At 37.8% G+C, this 20193-nt stretch overlaps 1 protein-coding gene across 1 annotated transcript in view; it reads right to left on the minus strand.

Annotated features, from left to right (window-relative positions):
- Nucleotides 1-19256, minus strand: part of TASP1 (taspase 1) — an 83524-nt gene extending 64268 nt beyond the window's left edge. The window contains 6 exon segments of the mRNA XM_083828898.1: nt 2823-2907; nt 4403-4523; nt 12656-12724; nt 14334-14401; nt 16076-16293; nt 18823-19256. Of these exon segments, the coding sequence (XP_083685024.1) occupies nt 2823-2907; nt 4403-4523; nt 12656-12724; nt 14334-14401; nt 16076-16214 (482 nt within the window). The 5' untranslated portion in view covers nt 16215-16293; nt 18823-19256.
- Between the last annotated feature and the right edge of the window lie 937 nt (nt 19257-20193).

Genomic DNA, 20193 nt, shown 5'->3' on the forward strand with positions numbered 1-20193 from the left:
AAATAGAAAAAAAAAAAACTTAAAAGCTATTAGTACAAAACTTCTAATCCATTATTCTGGGACCAAAGACCACTCTTGATGATCCACCCGATGTGTAATTGTGCAACTATAATTGTTCTTTCTTTTGTAAAGTTATACAACGATTAGGAATGTCTTACAGGATAATATGTAACATTGAAGAGTTCAGTATTTTCTATCATTGCACACACAGCTGGAGAACGTTCTGCCAACAACAAGCTGAATAAACTATGAGAGAAGGTGTAAGGATCTTAAAACAGCTTTAACAAATACACTCATACATGCAGGAATTCCCTACTAGAAACCTTTTAAATTTTAATTTGGATAGTGGGATTCTGTGTTTTGAACACAACAACAAGATAGTGTTCCAGAATGACCAGACAACAGAGCAATTCCCAGCAAACTGCATACATGTATCAGTCAGGACACTTGATCGCTCCTTCCCAATAAACTTACCATCTCCAAATAAATTAATTCACAGTCATTAGAATTTCTTCTACTGCAAATTAGAAATGTGCCATTTTGAAATGTCACTGTACAAATGGGTGCAGAACAGTGGTGAACAGGCCAAACTGACTGCCTCCATATGTTCTCTTACAGACAAGCCTCTCCCTCCATAATGCCACTTCTACTGATCTCACAGTTCCTGAATTTCTCTCATGTGGTCCTGTGCCAAACATCCTGGCCAGAAAACATTAAGCTAGCTTAGCTCATGCTATAGAAGCTGTCTCTACCACTAGGCTTCTTTAACAAGATAGGTTCTTAGGCTATGCAGTATCTGTAAGATTCCCCAAAGCACTATTTGCCCACAAGAAACAAGATGAAACTTGCATATCTTCACAAATAAAAATTCATTACTAAAAGCCTAACACTTGGGAAGACCGCCAAAAATACAGCTGTTCTCTTGCTACTTGACAACATATTTTCCCAGCTTGTGCTGGAATATGTTTCACTCCTGGAACAAGAATGTGTTACGCCAAACCCTGCCAGAAAGGCAAGGCATGAAATTGTCAACAGTCAACACCTACAACGATCATTAGCTCCATTCCGAACTCAGGATACCCTGCGCATACAGAAGCATCTACCAAAGCAAGCTACTGTGTTCCACTACTATAGATTGTTCCCAAGGTAACTAGTTTTTTTCTAATAAAATCCATACCCAAAATTCAGAATGGGGAAGGAGAAATTGAAATATGTATAGGTAAATAAGATCCAAAGCATTTGCACAATAAGCTGAATGTGTTGGCTCTGAAGACAGTTCACTTCTCACCTTGACAATTTGAGCTCCCTTGTCTTTTACAGTGTTTGTTAGTCAAGACCTTGCACAGTGTTGGAAAGATTTAGTCTTGTCTTCTGAGGACAAGAGGATATAGTTTCTTTTCCATTCAGTTATTTTTAAAATAATAGCGACATAAACTAGGTCGTGAAGTTACAGAAAACATGCTAAAATAGGATACAGACTATCCCAGGTACTCTTCCTTGCCACAGTTAGAGAAAATACTGTGATGGTAGAGACAAAACTAAATCACAGGTGCTTGCTCCTGTAGGAGGCTACAAAACTCCCCTGTTCTGAAACTAAATAAATAAATAAAACCAACAACCACCCCATTTGACACCCCCTTTTAATGTATTTTGTCTAAACGCTGGCTTTCTCCTGAAATCTCAAGAAATAAGCTACTTGCAGCAACTGAAATTGAAGTTCCTATTCCTTAGTAAACTTCTCCTCTGAAAAAGAAGTTCTCACTAACTACAATCACTCTTTCCTTCTTTTAGTAAAGAAAACAGTTTTAAATGCAAAATCTGCTTGTTGATGGGCTGGTTTTGGAGGGCCTGTTTTCAATCTGTGACCTACCTTTGCAGCATTACAGAACACTGAAATAGTAGTTTCCCTCACTATTTAAACTGGAATACTGTACTATCAGATACAGACTGACTATTTGGATAGCTTTATAGGAAGAATAACACAGTAAGGAAAATAAAATCTGTAAATCTGAATATAGGAATTTCAAACAACGTAAGTGCTGATTTAACACATCTGCCAATATTGCAGTTAGTGAGCAAACGGTAGCAAATTTTTGCCGTGAGTATGATAACTGAGGTAACCACTTTGAGTTCAAGATCTCTACTTGTCAATTTAAACTGTTGATGAAAATAAGATGCTTTTAAGATCAATCAATTCCAAAACAGTTCTTGGATTCTTTCCAGGAATATTCAAAGTTGTCATGTGCTTAATAGTTTCCTCTTTCATATAGGTATTATACCAATATCAATAAAGCATGTTTTCATTGTTGCTGTAAATACTATTAAATTCATGTTTAAAACAACTTCCAAGTAAACAATGGAAATTTTCATGTTTCAGCTACAAAATAAAGCCACATAGTCAATGAAGCAGGATTCTTTTACATGCTTTTTAAAAGCTGTGTTCTTGCTTTTTTTTTTTTTTTAAAAGGTAAACAGAGGCAAAGGTAGTAGAATTTCATTTTCATTTTGATGCGCTCACAGATTTTTCAAAATGATATAGTAAAAAACATAAGAATTCAGTATGACATAACTTTGGAAATAATAACAGACAGAAATTATCACAAACTGACATCTCCATCTACCCACAATGCTTCGACACGTAGCTGCATCAAGTGCACAAGATGTTTCAAGATCAGAGAACAAAACTTAGCTTCTTTTTAAAAGCACGCTATAGCTGGTATGTAAAACAGCATCAGCCTTCTTTGGATAAGATATAGCCTTCAAATATCGCATGCAGTAGAGACGTAAGACTAAAGTAAAGACAAGCAGAACAAAGCAATTACCAAGGTGGAATTCTGCCAGCAGAGAGTTTTCCCTTCTGCCCTTCACACAACAACCTATTTGCAACTGAAACCGGATTCTTGATCCCTGAAAAGAAAAATTAGCAAAAAAAAATGGGAACAAAACATTAAAATATTTTTCCACATTGCATTTTAATTTTCATTTTGGCAATGAAGTCAGCTTCCTTTAATTTCCAAGGCTTCGGCAATTCAGTAACAGATACCTCAGGGTGCTATGTTTCAATTTAATAACACTTTGTATCAGTTTTTCCTTCACATATCCTATCAGTGGTGGCAAGGCCTTCTAATCAACACTTGCTTTTGTTTTGTTTTTTTAAAGAAAGAAGCATACTGAAATATTAGGAGTGAATGCCTACCACAGAAGTCTCAAAATTAACTCAGTGGTATTCTACAGGCCAAAGACATTTTATGAGTATTAATTTTTCAAGACGGAAAAAGCTTTTATTTGGATCTATCTGGCCAGAACAGGGATTATAGGATTCAGGTTTAGCTTTTTCTCACTGCCTCATTTTCTCCTTCGCCATGGTTTGAAGGATATTTTTTGTAACAAGCAAGCCCTGAAACACTTCATTTCACTATTTATTTTAGATTTATATCTACATGAGGAAGTTATTACCACAGTTTAGAACTATTCTAGGATAAAGAACAAAGCTTGAAACATTGTCAGAAAAGCTATTCAATAGTAACAGTTAAGGCTGTTGAACATACTTAGGGAAAGAGCTCAGCAATCCCTATTTGGGTCTGTATATTTGTTTTGTAATGAAAGGTAAAGCTAGGCAAAAAGGAGAAGAAAAACACATTATTTCTCAGATTAAATAAGTCCTGTATGCATATTTATCAAACCTCATAATAGTTTCACAAAAAAAATAATCCAAATGTAACTATTCATGTGAGAAAATTTATAATGAAAAAAAATCCACATTAAACAGAAATTTTATGTTGCAGGCAAACAGCTTGACAGATGAATAGCTAAACCCATTCTCGAGAATAAATAATAAGCTTCGGTTTCGAGGCTAGCAATCTATGTAACTTTCTGACACTGTAAAGGAAATCTCAGTTCCTTCGTATCCTAATTTGACCAATTTAACTAAGAGACCAACTATCAGGTAACCTTATGACTGAATTATGTAACAGTAAATTCCCCAAAGAGGCAGATAACAAAAACAAATATAAAGTGGAATTTAAATGCTAGTGTTCTTTTTTTTTTTTTTAATACGTAGATAGAAAGATAGATAATTGTATTTTCATATGTAGTTATCATATCATAAAGTTTCATTCTCCAAAGCCATCTGAGCAAATTTAACTCCATTGGTGAACACTTTATCACGTGATCATTCTGCATCAAAGGATTATCAGTCAACTAACAAGATAACACACTGCAACAACACAAAGCAGCATTTCAGGGTGCAGGAATGCCTCCTTCTCCCCTTAAAGGGAGAAGGATTTATTAAACAGGGAAGTATTTTATACTACCACCCCCCTCCAAAAACATAACAAAAAAGAACAAGATTGATCTTTGCACATAAATCAGTAGTTAGCTTTACAATACGTAAGTAACATACCACTCAGTGCTCCAACAGCTCCAAAATTTAATGACTTTCCATCCATTATACTGGCATCACATTCTATCTCACCCAGAAGGTTTAGGTTAGAACCCATTCCTGCATTTGTAAAAGGAGAATCCTAAAAATAAGAATAAAACACTGTAAGGCCACATCCATAACAGACTATATTAAGACCTTTGCATAACTAATATGGTGACACTGGTCTTTGTACAGCGCAATTTCTTATTGCAGTATTTCAATCTGCCACAACAACAAAGAGGAGCAATTTGCACTGGTCATCTCAAATTACTACCGTAGATACCTTATACCCTCTTCAATGTGATACATCTCAAGTGTAATAATGGGCTATTATAAATAATAACCACACGACAAATTTAGATAATCATTTATATGCAAGCAACAGCTTTACAAGATGAGTAAAAATCTCTTCCACAGAGACCACGGTCTACTTCTGAAACTCTCAAGTATGGTGGAGCAGCAAAACAGAACTGTATGTTTCCTTAAGATGATAAGACTGTGATTTCAGCCTTGCACACAGAAATGAGGAATCAGCACCAATAAAAAGAATTCACTTTGCAAAATTCCTATTTGAACGCTAGCACAAGGACAGTCATTACCATGGTCTGGAAGTTTACTGAATAACAAAGGTATATTTCACATAAAGCATGGAACAACCTTTAATAAACTACCTAATTAAAAACTAACTCATCTTTTATTAGAGTTTTCTGTAGTTTTTGAAAACTTAAGTTTGTCGAACAAGAAGTGTCGCATGCTAGATTTAAAAGTACGAATTGTTGCCTACACGTTCCCTCGGAGCATCACCATGATTTTAAAATCACAAAGCTTTAAAGTGGCATAGTCCAGAAGTCTCACTGTCAGGTCAACATAACCCCCACTTTCCATATGCAGGCACAAAACTGAGTACAAGATGAAGAAAGAAAACAGGCCAGAACATTCAAACAATAACATTTTAGAGATGCTGCATGCTTTCAGAGTTTTATATCTGTTTTTATTACAATAGCAGAACAACCTCACGTAAGAAATAAAACGGTTGTCTAGACCGTATGTAAATATATCATAGAAATTAGATGGCCATAATGTTACAAATACACGTAATATATGCAGAATCAAGAAACACATCTATTGGAAACAAAGTTCTGTCTTAAATGTTAAGAGAATTGGCTCTTTTTTGCACACGCTAGTTTGCAATGAATGCAAGGAAACTAAAGAGGGAGAAGAGAAATGAAAAACAACTTTGCAGCAAGTCAGAACTCTTGTTAACTTCCAAATGAACAGTAATGAGTAAATACAAAACCTGTTTTGCAAGATACTGATTCTAATTTACAGAGATAAGGTATTTAGCACATTAATATTGGAAACAGTTATCAAAATGCAGTCTCACTAGAGTTTTATGCTTAAAGGTAACAGTGGAGAATCATTAATACATGATCAACGTATAATCATTAAACAGACAGTAATATCTCCGTCATGTTAATTCTACACCACTCATCTTTATTGTCTGTTTTTCTTCTGCATCCAAGAAGTAGCACAAGATTTTATCCCATCCCATTTTATCTCATGCCGTAACAGATCTTCAAATTCATTGTGTACGTTCATTGTGTTGTTCATTTTGACAGATATGCATCACAGAAAAGAAGTAAAGTGGGAGAGAAGTTGAAACACTTGCAGCTTGGCACACAGTGAATAACCTTCCCTAGAAAGGGGGAAAGGTGGAAGGCTACCAAGATGATGGTCTTGGAAAGGGGGAAGATTGCCGAGCAGGAGCGGGCTTAGCCAACTGTATTGCTCGCCAGACTGCAACTATGAAGAAAATTAAGCCAGTGAAGTTTTAGAACAAAAGGAGCAGCGAAGTGACAGAAGGAATCTGAATGCAAACAGTGAAAAATTCTTGGAGGACAAAGGAAAAACAGGAATGCATTAGGATGAACTGTGCTTACTCCTAGAGCTCTCCAAGTTCCTTGCTCTTGGGTAATTGGAGCACGGAGATCTGCAAGTCTGGAGACTAATTTCTAAGGCTCTGTTCCAAAAACATTTGCTCAGTACATTATACTCAAAAACATTAGCAAAGAGCAAGAATTTTGTGTTCTATAGATCTGTTACAGCCACAAAGCAAAGACAGCTGTTACCTTAAAAGTGGATGTCACAGCCAAATAAGGGGAGTAGGGAGGACCTATCAGAAGAGAAATCCTGGTTACTCTGTCTAGAATCCTCCTGCCTGCAAGATACAAAGCTCCCTACTATCTGATACACCTAATAATTTAGAGAGTTTAAGGGGAAAAAAAAAAACAGGCTACATAGTAGCACTAGTTCGGTTTATTTCTAAAAATCAAGAAGTGCTTTGGAATAACACCTTCCCTGCACAACATCGAGGATTCACCAAGAAATGACTTATCGAGAGGATCTCAAGACAAAGCGAATGCCACCTGTTTCTCCCCTCTGAATACTACAAAATATTTATGAGAATGTCACATAGTATGTGATAAATAGGGTATCTAAACCAACAAAACAGAAGGTGCCTCTGATGGCACAACTCTTTCATTTCAGAACTACGGAGTCTTACCAGTACGCTCATTCACAACCTGAGCGACTTCTCCAGTGAAAAAGAAATGAAGAGCAAATTCCAAGGGCCTGCTCAGAATTTCTGTGGAGCTTTACAATTAGACTGCACTCAGTTAAGATGCAGTCTCAGAATTGCCAAGAGAAAGGTGGTCTCTGTAACTTCACAAACCTAAAAGCTGATCTGATAACAGCTTTAGACAGCGCAGGAACTGGGTGTGAACAGCACGGAATCTCTGACACCTACTGGAGTGTCTTTGAGATGAGATGAGATGAGATATAAAGCCTTTGAAATGAGGCAGGGAAAAACCTTTACAACAAATGGAAACAGATATTCACACCTACATCTATGAATAGACAAGGACGTGAAATACCGCACATTAATACATCTCTTTTTGAAACACATGAATCTCTGCAAAGTCTGCCCAAAAGATATCAAGACTGATAAACAAATTTTGGAATACAATCTAGGAAAATTAAGAAGTGTTTTAAAATGAAAATGCACAGCCTTTGAGGAATGTGGAAACATTATTAAAACAGAAGTGTGCATGCTTTCAAAAGGCAAAAAATAAACTGAGCTACTCCAGAACTGCAAGAACTGATTCCCCAAGCTGTACCCATCTTGGGGGAGGGAGGGAAAGAAGGAAAAGAAAGTTGTAACAGTAGGTATATTCAGGTATTTACTTGTATTTAAAAAACACAAGCAGAGATCAGCCTTTGTATCTCTAAGCAGTCAGAAAAAGATCAGATAAACAAGCAAAACAGCACGAGCTTTGCAAGCTAACAGCAAGCCCTACCACTACACAAAAGTAAAAAATGCGAGAAAAGACAAACAAGTGTCTATTCAAAGCATTTTAATAAAACAAAAGCTTTCGAATTTGTGAAAAATACTAGACTACAGCAATTACACCATCACTGAAGTATCTCTAACTTGAAACTGTAGTAAAGAGATAATACAAAGCTTTAAGATGTGGAACAATAATTTAATTTTCAAAAGTTAGCCCATCTTGGGTTAACCCCATACCAAGGGTATCATTTTCATTTGTAGACTCCTTTTCATTTCAAGATGTATTTGAAAATGTTCTGGCAGCAATCACAGGCATGCTGAAGTTTCCAGCTGCGGTCAAAGTTGGAACGCTTGAAGATGTTACTCAACTCTAATAGTCCAGAATTACATCTAGGCAAATAGTTAAAATGTTCTATTTTGACATGTATTAAAGAGGATTCCATTCATCTTTTCTACAGTTTAGGCCAAGGTTTATTTGCAACTTTTAAAAGGATTTCAAAGTCTACAGCCATTTCTTTCTACACACTGCAATTTTAAAATTCATTTTTCTGTGGGAATTCAGTGACAAGAAGTAATAGTCTACAAGGATGAGTCAGGTCCCTTTCAACTAAGTCAGCTAAAATGTTTTTAAAGAACACTTTTGTCATAGATTACCATTAGTCACTCTGCTGCAAAACATCACAGCAATGCTTTTAACTAGAATTAACAACTTCCAGTTCATTATCCATTTAAAGTTCATCTATGGTGACTGCCTTACCACAACAGTGCTGCCGGCATCGTGCTTTCAGCTTTATAAAGATATCCTTGGGACTAAGATTCTGTATTCCAAAATCTTATTTACTATAAAATTAATAAATCATGCTTAAAAACCAACCACAATTCAACAAGAAGTAAACTACTTCACTGCAAAATTTTGCTTTGCGTTCCTTTGAATTGAGGCTAAAAAACAAGCAAAGTAAATAGAGGAATTTTAGTAGCAAGGAGATCAAAAGCAAAATGTGACATCCACTTCCCCATCAATCACATTAATTTCCAATTTAAATGATGTCCATAAATAATATTCCACAGAAGTCAAATTAAAGAAACAAGCAATGTACACATCGTATTAACAAACTTAGACTACACATAGAGAAATTTTAATATCTTCATCGTCCTTTACAACAAACTTATGCTCTTGTCTCTGATATTTGAGCAGTAGACCCTCTGAATTGCTCTATACTCTAAGCTTGAAATTGCACATCACTTCTCCAGCCAGCCATAAATTCAATCAGCATGTGGTTTTGTTGAAAACTGCACGTTTCATAAGGAAAAAAAAAAAAAAAAGCTGCCCAAATCCTTTTGTTTTTCAAGGCAAGTTCAGACTTCCTATGGTGGCTGATAGTAAGATCGCAAAAATAAGTGATTCTGGGCTCATGTCTTTGTAGAAGAATACAGTGTAAATGACGACTTTTATGAAGCACCTTGTCCATATCCATTCTATCACCAAAAGCTGAAGGAAGTAACCTGTTCATTTGTTTCTCTGCAATGACAGAGTTCACAAACTGGAAAACGTAACTGCCTTTAATCAACTTAGGAAATACAGCTGATGCTTATGAAGACCAGTGAAGTTATTTCAACAGTATTGTGGTCAGGTGTTGTTGTTTTGTAAAAGTAATCTACCTTTTCTCAAAAAACTATTAGCATTATATCTTAATCTATCCACTATTTCATTTGAGATTCAAAGTCCAACAAAAAAAGGCTGTTCATTCTCCATTTGGAGCCTGCAAAAATAAAACAAAAAACAGACAGCATACCACAAGCAAACTGTCAGCTTGCTCATAAAAGATCAAGAGCAAGTCTTGCGCCTCAACAAGTCTTTGAAGTGATGCCTCTTGGATTAGCTGAAATTCTGTGTAATAGGAGTTGTGTAATTGAGTGGAACTGAGGGGAAAAAAAATTAATCTTTTGTGACACTTCCATGAAAAGATTTGTGTGTCTTGCAAAGACTACAGATTTTTGGAATACAGCATTAAAAACTCTACAGAACTGTAAAAGAGATTAAATATTTCAGATAAACTCACTATAATGTGTTCTCCAGCAACCAAAATATAAAGAAGCTTGAAACAGTATTCCACGATGGAATCTGTTATCATGTAATACAAAATTTTGTTGTTCTTTACCTTAATCTGTATTGCAGTGGCAGATGCAAACAAACAAAACTGTTTTTATACAGATTTTTTACTATGTACCTCCCAATTCGAAATGCTAAAGTACTTGATGAAAATGTCAATATTTTTTCTGCATAAAAAAGAGTAGTGATAGCTCACAAGAGAGACAGTCAACACACAAACCTACATTTTTACCTAAAAATTTTTATAATGAAAGAGAAAATTTACTCTGTTTGCTTTGTTGGTTTGCCACATGCAGTTTCTGTTTTCCAGACAGGAATAGGAAAAGAACTGGAAATAAAACAGAAGACTCAGCTAGAGAAAAGATGGACATCTCTGGAGGTGGTGTTCACCATGAGATATGAGTAGACACAAACCTTCCAACATTTTCAAAGCTGACAGTCTAACACTTTGGAATTTCTCATATCAGTTCCAAAAAACTGCCACTGCCAAACACACCATTTTATGTTCTGAGTATACCTTTGATTCTTCCTAACTGCATAGCCATAAAGTTTAATTTAAAAGAAGCCCAAATCCCAAACCCAATATTCTTTATCACAATAAAAAAGAAAATGACACACAATTAAGAAGTTATATAGATCACTTAATGAGTAAATGAAAGCCAATAATTTTGTTGAGAACAATGGAAGAATAGCCTGAACAAAATAATATTTAATCTTAAAAACAGGAAAAAAGGAAAAAAAAAAAAAAACAGGTTTTGTACAACAGTACACATTAAAATACTACCTAATACAATTACAAAAACAGAAAGTAGAATGATTGCAGGCATCACCAGAGCAGTAGCAGGACAGAAAAGAAGAAAAAGGTTGCTGATCGGATTAATTCCCTAAATATGTTTTAATTTCATCTTAAAGCCATAACATCTTATAGATATCACTTCAGAATATTTAAATCTATTACAGCAAAAGATTTTCTTAGGGATATCAAAAACAGAAAATAATTACCCTGGGCACAGCTGCAAGGAGATACATAGCTTTTAAGTTAAGCTTCTTAAAATATGTTTTCTTCTACTTAGTTCAGGAACACAATAAAAATCACAACACAAAATATGAAATTTTTCTTCCACCAAGGAGGGAACTGAATCACAAAACAATCTTGTAGAAAAACAGAAGATTCAGTTAGCTTATAGATGTGCATCATAAATAATTCCTCTACAGAGAATTTATCTTTTATTCTCACCTAGATCTATTTTAATGTGTAAGATAGCACATGGAAGCATATTTGAACAGTTCAGTGGAGACCTGGAGTAGTGTTCAAAGTCAAGAAGTTCACCAAGTTAAAAGTATGACTGAAGCTTCGGCACCTGGTCGGCATGCCTAACGCATATTGAAGTACATACTGCGTGCCTCACGCTGACCCTATCACTTATGTTAATTAATACTTTCTAAACATATGTGTGATCAAATCCACTGCTAATCCTCTCAAATCTGACAATAAATTCCCAAACCAGGACATTATTTTTACAGTAGAACACTCACATCACCTTCCCTTTTTCACTAATAAAGTTGGAGAGGATGAAACAATCACTGCCATGAGGGATATGTGAACCTGGGACAATCATTAATATTAAGCTTCCTCATTTATATCCCAGAAATTCTTTTAGCTTTACTCCCCTTTTCCTTATTTCATAGGGACCATTCACTAAAGTCAGATGCTGTAAAATCTCACCATTCCAAAAAGAGACTCTTCCAAATGCCTTACAAACAGCTGCTCATCTCCTTATAATTATTGATTCTTTGTATCTTAAATAAAAAATCAATTTTAAATAAAAGCATTACTTGTCCTACTCTTCTATACACAGCTCGTCATAAAAATCAGAAAAAAAAGATAATTTTACAAAAAGCTGTATTTCGCCAAACAGCCTGCTTCTAGTCTCCTATCCTATCGGACAGAGATCATAGAGGAAAAAAAGTAAAAATATAAGAAAAAAAGCCTTCATGATTTACATTAGTTCAAGTGCATAGCTCAAGTATGATGTGGAACAAATGAGAACTTAAAATTCCTACTTCATTTTCTAATAGTCGTTTAATTGGACAGAGACAAGCAACCTTAGATTTATACAATCACTTTTGCAATGTTATCCTGAAGAACTGAAAAAGGTATGAATAACACAATCCAGGAAAGCACATCAGAGACAGTTACATCAATATAATTGCTACCTGAGAGCATTAATACAGTTACTAAGGACTAACTACATCTAAATTCTTTGACTATAATTTGAAGAAACTAAACGTAACTGTGAGAGATACTAATGAGAAAAAAAAAAATTAGAACTTATTCTAGAACGTCTAGTCAGCCAATGTTACCAGTAGCATGATTTTTCCCCACCTAAGAAGCAGAGCCAGTGCAGTCCACCTGTAAGTCAGAACTTCCCTAAAAAGGGTTAGATAAATCTTTAATCGTTTTTTTTTTAATTGTTAAAGACTATCTGATAAAACGTACCTGAGATAAAAACCAATTTGAACCAAGTACAGAACTTTTATTCACTTGGCAATTTTAGAAGTCTTTAAATACATTTATTCCAAAAGAGAATTAAAAGGCAAGATAAAATTAGTATAGCTTCCCTATCTGCACAGATAACTAACTTTAAGACACAAAAAGGGAAATCTCAGTAGATTTCCCATTTGAATTAGTACCTTCCCCCCTTGAATTAGTACCTTCCTACAGAAAAATGTGACAATGTACCTGAGATATACATTAGTAGTCAGAAATTCTTACCTCTAATTCTATAAGTGCTGCAGTCACTGCATCTGTTGCAAGAGCGCCAGCCTGTAGCTTTTCAATTGCCTGTAAAACAGAATTTTCAGTTGATGATTAGGAAATTCTAATATTTTATCGCTAAGCCCTACATTTTCCTAGTCCTGTACAAAAGAGAATCTTCACCAAATTACTTTAAGATGTAAGAAGACAGAAAAACAAGATACGCAGGAAATCACGGCCATGCACCATGTGAGGGCAGATCCGATGGCTTTTTACTCCTCAGACATTCCAACACTGCATTTAGTAGCAGATTCCTGCAAGCTCATATTTGTAGCAAAAAAAATTCTCATACCTGACTTCCTCAAACACAATGTTTCAGTCAAGAAGTTTCTAATTTCTTTCCAAGATTCAACAACAATCCCTAGTACCACACATGGTAATGATCATGAAATTGAACATTATCAACAAATGAACTCATCTAAAAGACAATGCATAAAAACATATCATATACGATAAAGTTATCTTCAGATTTTATATGCATGCACACACACAAAAAGAGTTCTAGAGCCTAACGCTGCATCTCAGATCCATACTGGGCCCTCAGGTAACCTCCAGAAAACAGCTATGGCTGCATCTTAAGCAGCAAGACAAACCCATGACTGTTTGCTCTTCATACAAATTATTTTTGTTGGCTACCTAGCTTAAGGAACCAAACAGAATCTCCAATTAGACAAATTCAACAGCAAACAACCTCTTTTCCACACATAATTAGCTGAAAAATTACTATCATCAGGGCTAATGTACAACTTTAATGAAGCTGGTGTTAAGTTTGGATGCTTTTTGAGGCTTCTCATTAAAAAATTAGATTTGTATTAGGATTGAGCAACAGAACTGTAAAGATGAAGTGTTAATTAATTATTAGATTCCAGCTCTGAAACACTTCCAAAAAGCCTGCCAGGCTCCTCAGCTCCATCTCCGTGAAGAAAGCAAAAGGCATTATGAATTTTGAAGATCAGTATTCCAGCTTCTTATTCAACACTTTGTGTACAAGACTTGCCAGCTCCAAAGCCAAGTTCTCAAGGTAGATAAAAATAATAAATATATATTTTTATATGTACTGCCATAGAAATGAAAATCGTGCCATTTCTTCCTTTCCAACTTTGGGAAGAGGATTTTTTTGGTTGGTTGGTTGTTTTTTTTTCATTGTTTCTACCTCTCCTCCTATTAAAAAGTTAAGAGCTATCAAGAAGAAAGGAATTCTAGAAATTCCTATATCTATGGAGCAATCTGGATGCTAGAGCTTAAATAAACTCCAAAAAGTGTGGATATTAATGAAAGAAAGATCCAGGCATCATGTTCAGCTCTGGTAATCCCAGAACCACAGAAGCTGTATGCATGAAGCTGTAAGAATATCCTGTGAAGGCACTACTGCGAGCTTACCTGTTTGTTCTCCACCATTCCTTTGATGTCTTTTATTTGCCACCACTGAAATAGCAAAGTTTCTGCACCTTGGGGCCAAGCACTGTAGTGACTCTGTACAGCCATCACGTTAACTGTTGCTGCTCCATTTTTTCCTCTAGCAACACATACGTTCTGAGTAGCTAAACCACAATATGCCTATTTATAGCAAAGGGACAGTGCTCCCTGTATACTTCTTACATACCCAGTACAAGACTGTGGGGATGGTAAGACATACCTTCTGGCAAGCTCTTTTGCACACATGCTTATACTCTTTAGCTTTGGATTCAGAATGATAACCTGCACCTACAATTAGACAAAAGAAAAAGAGATTATACTACTTATCAAACTACTGTCTATACTTCAAAGCAAGAATTATGACATGGGCAAACAGAAGGTGTCTGGATTACATTAGCATTTCTTTTTTGTATCCGTGGTTGACAACTTTATGCCATTCAAATACACTTATAGAGTACAGAGCACACAGGTGTAAATCTCAGTGTCATATAATCCGTTCCTATAAACACTCTAGAAGCAACTCCAGTTTTGTTCATTCTTGGAGGATTTCCAGCACTGCTATTTTATTTAACCTCCATTCATGTGGGGAAAAAAAAAAAGAAAGTCAACTCCAATTTTTTAAGTCAAACTCCAATTTTCCTTTTCCTCATGACTTGTACGTTGGCCAATTACTATTTTGTTTATTTTCTCATATTTATGCTACACTTTTAGAGCTCATTACTCCAGTTTTAGAACCAGAAGATGTCCCTGAAATAAGGATCACTTTTTTCGACTTTTTCTCATTTTCAGTCTTTATGCCTATCCTGCTACACCTACCCATTTTGCCCTGGTTTTAGCCACTGTCCCCTATTTCCATACCTGAGAAATTTATCAGTGTCCACTATTTGACTCAATACAGTACCAGAAAAACAGCAGACAAGATTAGCACACTGACCTTTAGTTTCCATTTTTTTTTAACTTGACAAACACGTTTGTATTGATTTCAACTTCCCTTTCCTCACCTTTAGTAATGCCAGCCTTGATAAACTCTAATAAAATCAGTTTTAACACTTCTAGCAATGAAAAAAAGGACTTTTAAATAGCAAAATAACCCAGCAAAGAGCAACGTATTGATCATTTCAATCTGCTCTTTAAATAAAATACCAGGGTCTTCCAATATCAACCCAGAATAAGCACCATGGAGACTTTTTGGTTTTTGCCTGAAGGATTTCAGCAGCTAAAAACAAACATATAGCCAGATGTAAACGTTATTCATATTTTCAAGACTAACAGTATTTAAGAAGGAACCTATTAAAAATTATTTATGAACAAGAGACACATAGTACATCATTTTTATATCACATCTGAGTAGAAGACCTCTGTTACATGTGGAAAGAATAAATAACAATTCACTTTAAAAAGAACACAATAAAAAAATAGACTTGGAGAAAACCTTCAAAGTGTAAAAAGAGTCAAATACTGCAACACATTGCCTAAGGTTTCAGAAAGTCTTAACTAGACATGCTTAAGGACAAGCTAGACAAAAAATTGTCGGTAATCGAAGAGCTCTATTTGATCCTTCTGTACGGTAAAGAAACAGACTGAAATAGACCTCTCTCACATTTTGTAGGGTTCCCTATCAGCAGATGTAACTGAAGAATTTGATGTTTTATAACTGTGAAATTTAAGGATTTTTTTGACAAAGAGCAAACGCATATATTTATATATATAAATATGTATATACACACACAAACCGTTCAGAACACCAAAAATTACATTTTTAGTACCAGCTCCCAAGATTCTCCAGCCAATGCAACTTCCAAACAAACTCTCCACTCACACATTTACATCCAAAGTTCACATCATTTCATTAAATGTGTTTCATTAACATACTAGCAGACCAAAGCCAATATAAAACTTCAGTTGATATTTAGTCTGTATACGCACTATTTCCATTCCAGCTGTTATGTTTCCCCACCTTACCTGCGTGAACAAGCACAAATCCCACTCGTTTCCCTCTTTGGGTTTGCTTTGTTTCGGGCTCTTTGACCACCACTTTTACAGCTGTAACCTGAGATGATTTGGAAGGTAATACTTCTATCGAACTTATCCCCTTTTCCATGATCGTACGTTAGGATCACCATCTTCTACTGGAAAAGAGCATGCTTCCATTCAAAAATAAATTCTGGAGAGGAATCATCCTAAAATCAAATCACATGCAAATGTTAGATACTGATTTCCAAGAGGCATATTTCATATATATCAACATCAGAAAGAATTTTTGGAAGACAGGTTTGAAACAAGGCGAGAACACCTGTTGAAAGGAGCGCTTCTAAGTTCTGCCTCTTGCCTAGCTAGCAGTATTAACATGACTTAAGATAACCAACTCAGTTGGAAAAGTCCATGTTGGAAGTTGGAATCAGCCTTTAAGCTCCCCTTAAGAGACTTGAACCTAATAATCTTTCCAGTTGTTCTAGGGAACTGCTGATCAAAGGCTTGCACACGACTGAGAAAGCTGCTTTCCATGGTCTTCTTTTATTCAACATTACAACATATTTCTCCACCCAACATGCCTAACTAGCTTTAAATGCAATGATGCTTCACAGTCATAATCTTGACTTCTTAAAAGTGACATCCCCTTCTCATGTGAAAAGTCCTAAGCATCATTATAACAACGCTAGCAAAAGCTAAAAGATGGTATGTACAGATACGTGCATAACCTCCTATCCTGAAATCACGTGCTGGCATCTGCCTGCATGATTTTGTGTTATTTTATATAGGTGATGTAGAAAACATACATTAACACAAATTCAAGTCTATCAGAAATTATTAACACATTCTCCACAGAATTGCAGCATATGAATAAAAATAATGCCTTATCTTTTTCTTTCTTTTGAAAGAAATAGCTGTTTAAGATCCTATAATGAACTCATTCCTAGTCTTCCATAGCCTTCTACGTCCTCCCCTTATTATTCTCCATTAATTTAAAGGGGAAAAAGAAAAAAGGAATATTTTTTTTAATTGCGAAGTATTTCTAAAAATAATGCCAAATAAGCCCAAGACAGTGAAGGAAAGTTTGCCTAGAGAAAAAGAACAGCTACCGTGATTATTAATGAACCACAATACGCTTAAGTTAAAGTCAAATAATTTAGTAAACCCATTCTTTTAGCTAGCTTTTGGATCTTAACCCTTAACATGTTTACAGAATTTGATGTTTATAGAAAGTTCATGGAAAAACCGACAGTATTTTCTAGAAAAGTAAAAGCTCCCAAATGGTAGTACAGAAAAATGTATTGTATTCCTCAAGAGTCAGAAAATAAATTTGCTGTATTTACTGCTTCTCTTATCTACAGACAAATAATGACACTATCATTCCTCTAGTTCAGCTGGTAAACTGAAAGCACATTCTACGTGTCGGATTAATTCAGGAAGTGAACAAGCATGTCGCTGTAATGCTTGGATGAAGACCTCTGATAACATATCAAGATATTCCAGTATGATGTCTAACTCCCCTCCCACCTCTAAAGGGACTACTTGTAACCTAAAAACACTAGTAAGTGAATAGGGGATGTTTAATATGTAGGATTTAAACCACAAATTTTGCAAATGCTGTACAGCTCACTCCAGGAATTAAACATCACTCCGCTTAAACAGCCATAACAATGCAAATGTTGTTTGTCAACACTCTGCACTGGCATAGGACAAACTTACTGGTTTACCAAAGCCTTCTTTGCAATATTGAAAATTAGCACAGCTTTCTACGAAGCTACTTCTTTCCACTCATTTTCTCTTAGGTGCTATATATGCATATTTATCTTCATATATTTCTAAACATATATAATACAAATAATTATGTTTACTTATGTAAATATAAATACATATACTCATACAAAATTAATTACCTCAACAACATACAGATTCTACAAGGAGTAAAATAATTTATAAACTACATCCAACTGTAAGTCTCGTGTATAGACTTCAGAGCTCGAGTTAACGTCACAACCACCACAATTTACTTCCTTTTTTGCTAACAAGAAGCAAGGGAGCTCCAGCAGCCATTGGTACAGGAGGTGACCTGAAACAGTCTGTTTGCTACAAACTCCACTTTCCTGCATCTTACTGCAGCACACACCTACAGGGGAACTACAAAGACTGAAGTAAAATGATAGAAGGGCAATTATGGAACACGTATTCTTGCAGAAATAGAAGAAAAATAGTACGGTGGTAGGAACAGTAATGAAGATGGGAGAGAAATGTTTTTTAAAAATAAAGATACAGATGCTATTTAAAGCCTAAATAATAGTATAGCTCCAGACTGAAAATCCTAATTAGGCGTTAACACGCACTTTGGTTTGAGGATGTGCTGATTTTTACAAGCAAGGCAGTGGCAGAGTTTGCACAGTAAGCTCAAAAGACAACGTATATTAAACTCATCTCATTAACATCCTTCTACATTATTTTTTGTCAAATCTCGTCCATTCCAAACCCTTCTTCAAGTATCATTCCCAAACTTGCTGCTTCCACTCTCTAAGCTCCAGTCGGAGCCTGCCTTTCCCTTTACGGCTGCCTTGAGAGATTGATCTGTTCCCTTTGCTGGCCTCTCGTACGCTCGATAGCCCTGACCTCACCCCCCCTCGCTACAGAACTACGACGCGCAGCTACAGACACGCTGGAGGAACGCGAAGAACGCAAACCGTGACAATCCTAACGAAGCAGTCCGAAGCACTTACTGCATTTAAAAAGCAACGAGCGCCGAAATCCCAGGCGGCCGCTCAGAAAAACAAAGTCACCGAGCGCGGGCGTCGCAGCCAGCGCGGGTGCCTGCCACACACACACAGCCCAGGGGCAGCCCGAGAGCCCAGAGGGGACGCGGGGCGCCCCCGGGGGAGGTGGAGCTCAGCTCCCTGCTCTGCGGGGCAGACGCCCGCGGGTACTGACACACACCGACGGCTACAGGCAGGTGAGGGGAGGAGGGGGCGCCCGTAGGGACGGCTCCGTCTCAGCCCTGGCCGCGTGAAAGGGGTCGTTTTGGGGAAGCTTTCCGTGCTTTGGGGCTTTTCATTTCCGGGCGCTTTTCGTGTTTTAGAGCTTTCCGTTTCTGACAGGGGCTGGGTAACGCAGGGCGGGAGGGCATTGGGCAGCAGGGCAAGCGCGGAGAGCCCCGAGCGCAACGTGAGCCACGGGGAGCACGCAACGACCAACGAGGAGCCACAGAGACGCACGAAAAAAGGCAGAAAAGCAACTTTTATTGCGAAAAACCGCCAGGGAAACCCCCCCCACCCCGCCCTCCTGAGGGGCCGCCTCAGCGCTGCGGTCGCCATGGCAACGCCCTGCCGGGGGCGGGGCCTCCGCCGTTCGCGGGGGTGACGTCACCGGGGGGAGCTCCCCGCCCCGCCCCCCACCTCCCGGCAGCGCGCGAGCCCGCGCGGCCGTTAACGGCCGGCCGGGGGGCGCGGGGGGGGCGGGGCCGGGCGCCGAGCACTCACCCGCCGCCGCCGCCGGCCTCGCGCGCACCCGGAACCGCCCGGCCGCCCCGTTGCCTCGGTGAGGGTGAGGCGTCCCGCCCCCCCGCCGGCCTCCCATTGGGCGCGGCCGGCGACGCGACCGGAAGAGGCGTCGCGAGGGGAAGGGGGCGGCCGATTGGCGGGCGGGGAGGGGAAAGGCCCGCCCCGCTGAAGAGAAGGAGCCAATCGCGGCGCGGGCGCTGCTATGAAAGGGGCTCGGGGAGGGGCTGACGGAAAACGGCGGCCGCGGCGGGGCTGGGGAGAGAGTGTGGTGCCCGCGGCGCCGCCTGCGAGGAAATGGCGGCCGGGCTGGGCCCTACGGGCCGGAGGGGAAGGGGACAGCCTCGGGCTGGGCTTCCTCCAGCTGCTTTCTCCTCTCTCCTACCTCAGAGAGTCCCTTAAGCAAAAGCGAGCATAAAACTAGACCTGCCTCTGAGGGATTTTGCATAGGGAGCGGGGTTGTGAGGTAACTGTTGCCTTCCTCGAAGTAAGAAGCATGAGCTCTGCTTTCTACCAAGGATAAAATAAAAGAGCACTTTTTTCCGTAGTAGGCATGTTGGATAATTCCCCATCACACTTGAGGCTGCCCAGAAGGAC

The sequence above is a fragment of the Anser anser genome, assembly GCF_964211835.1.
Source record: "Anser anser genome assembly, chromosome: 3".
Taxonomy (NCBI): Eukaryota; Metazoa; Chordata; class Aves; order Anseriformes; family Anatidae; genus Anser; species Anser anser.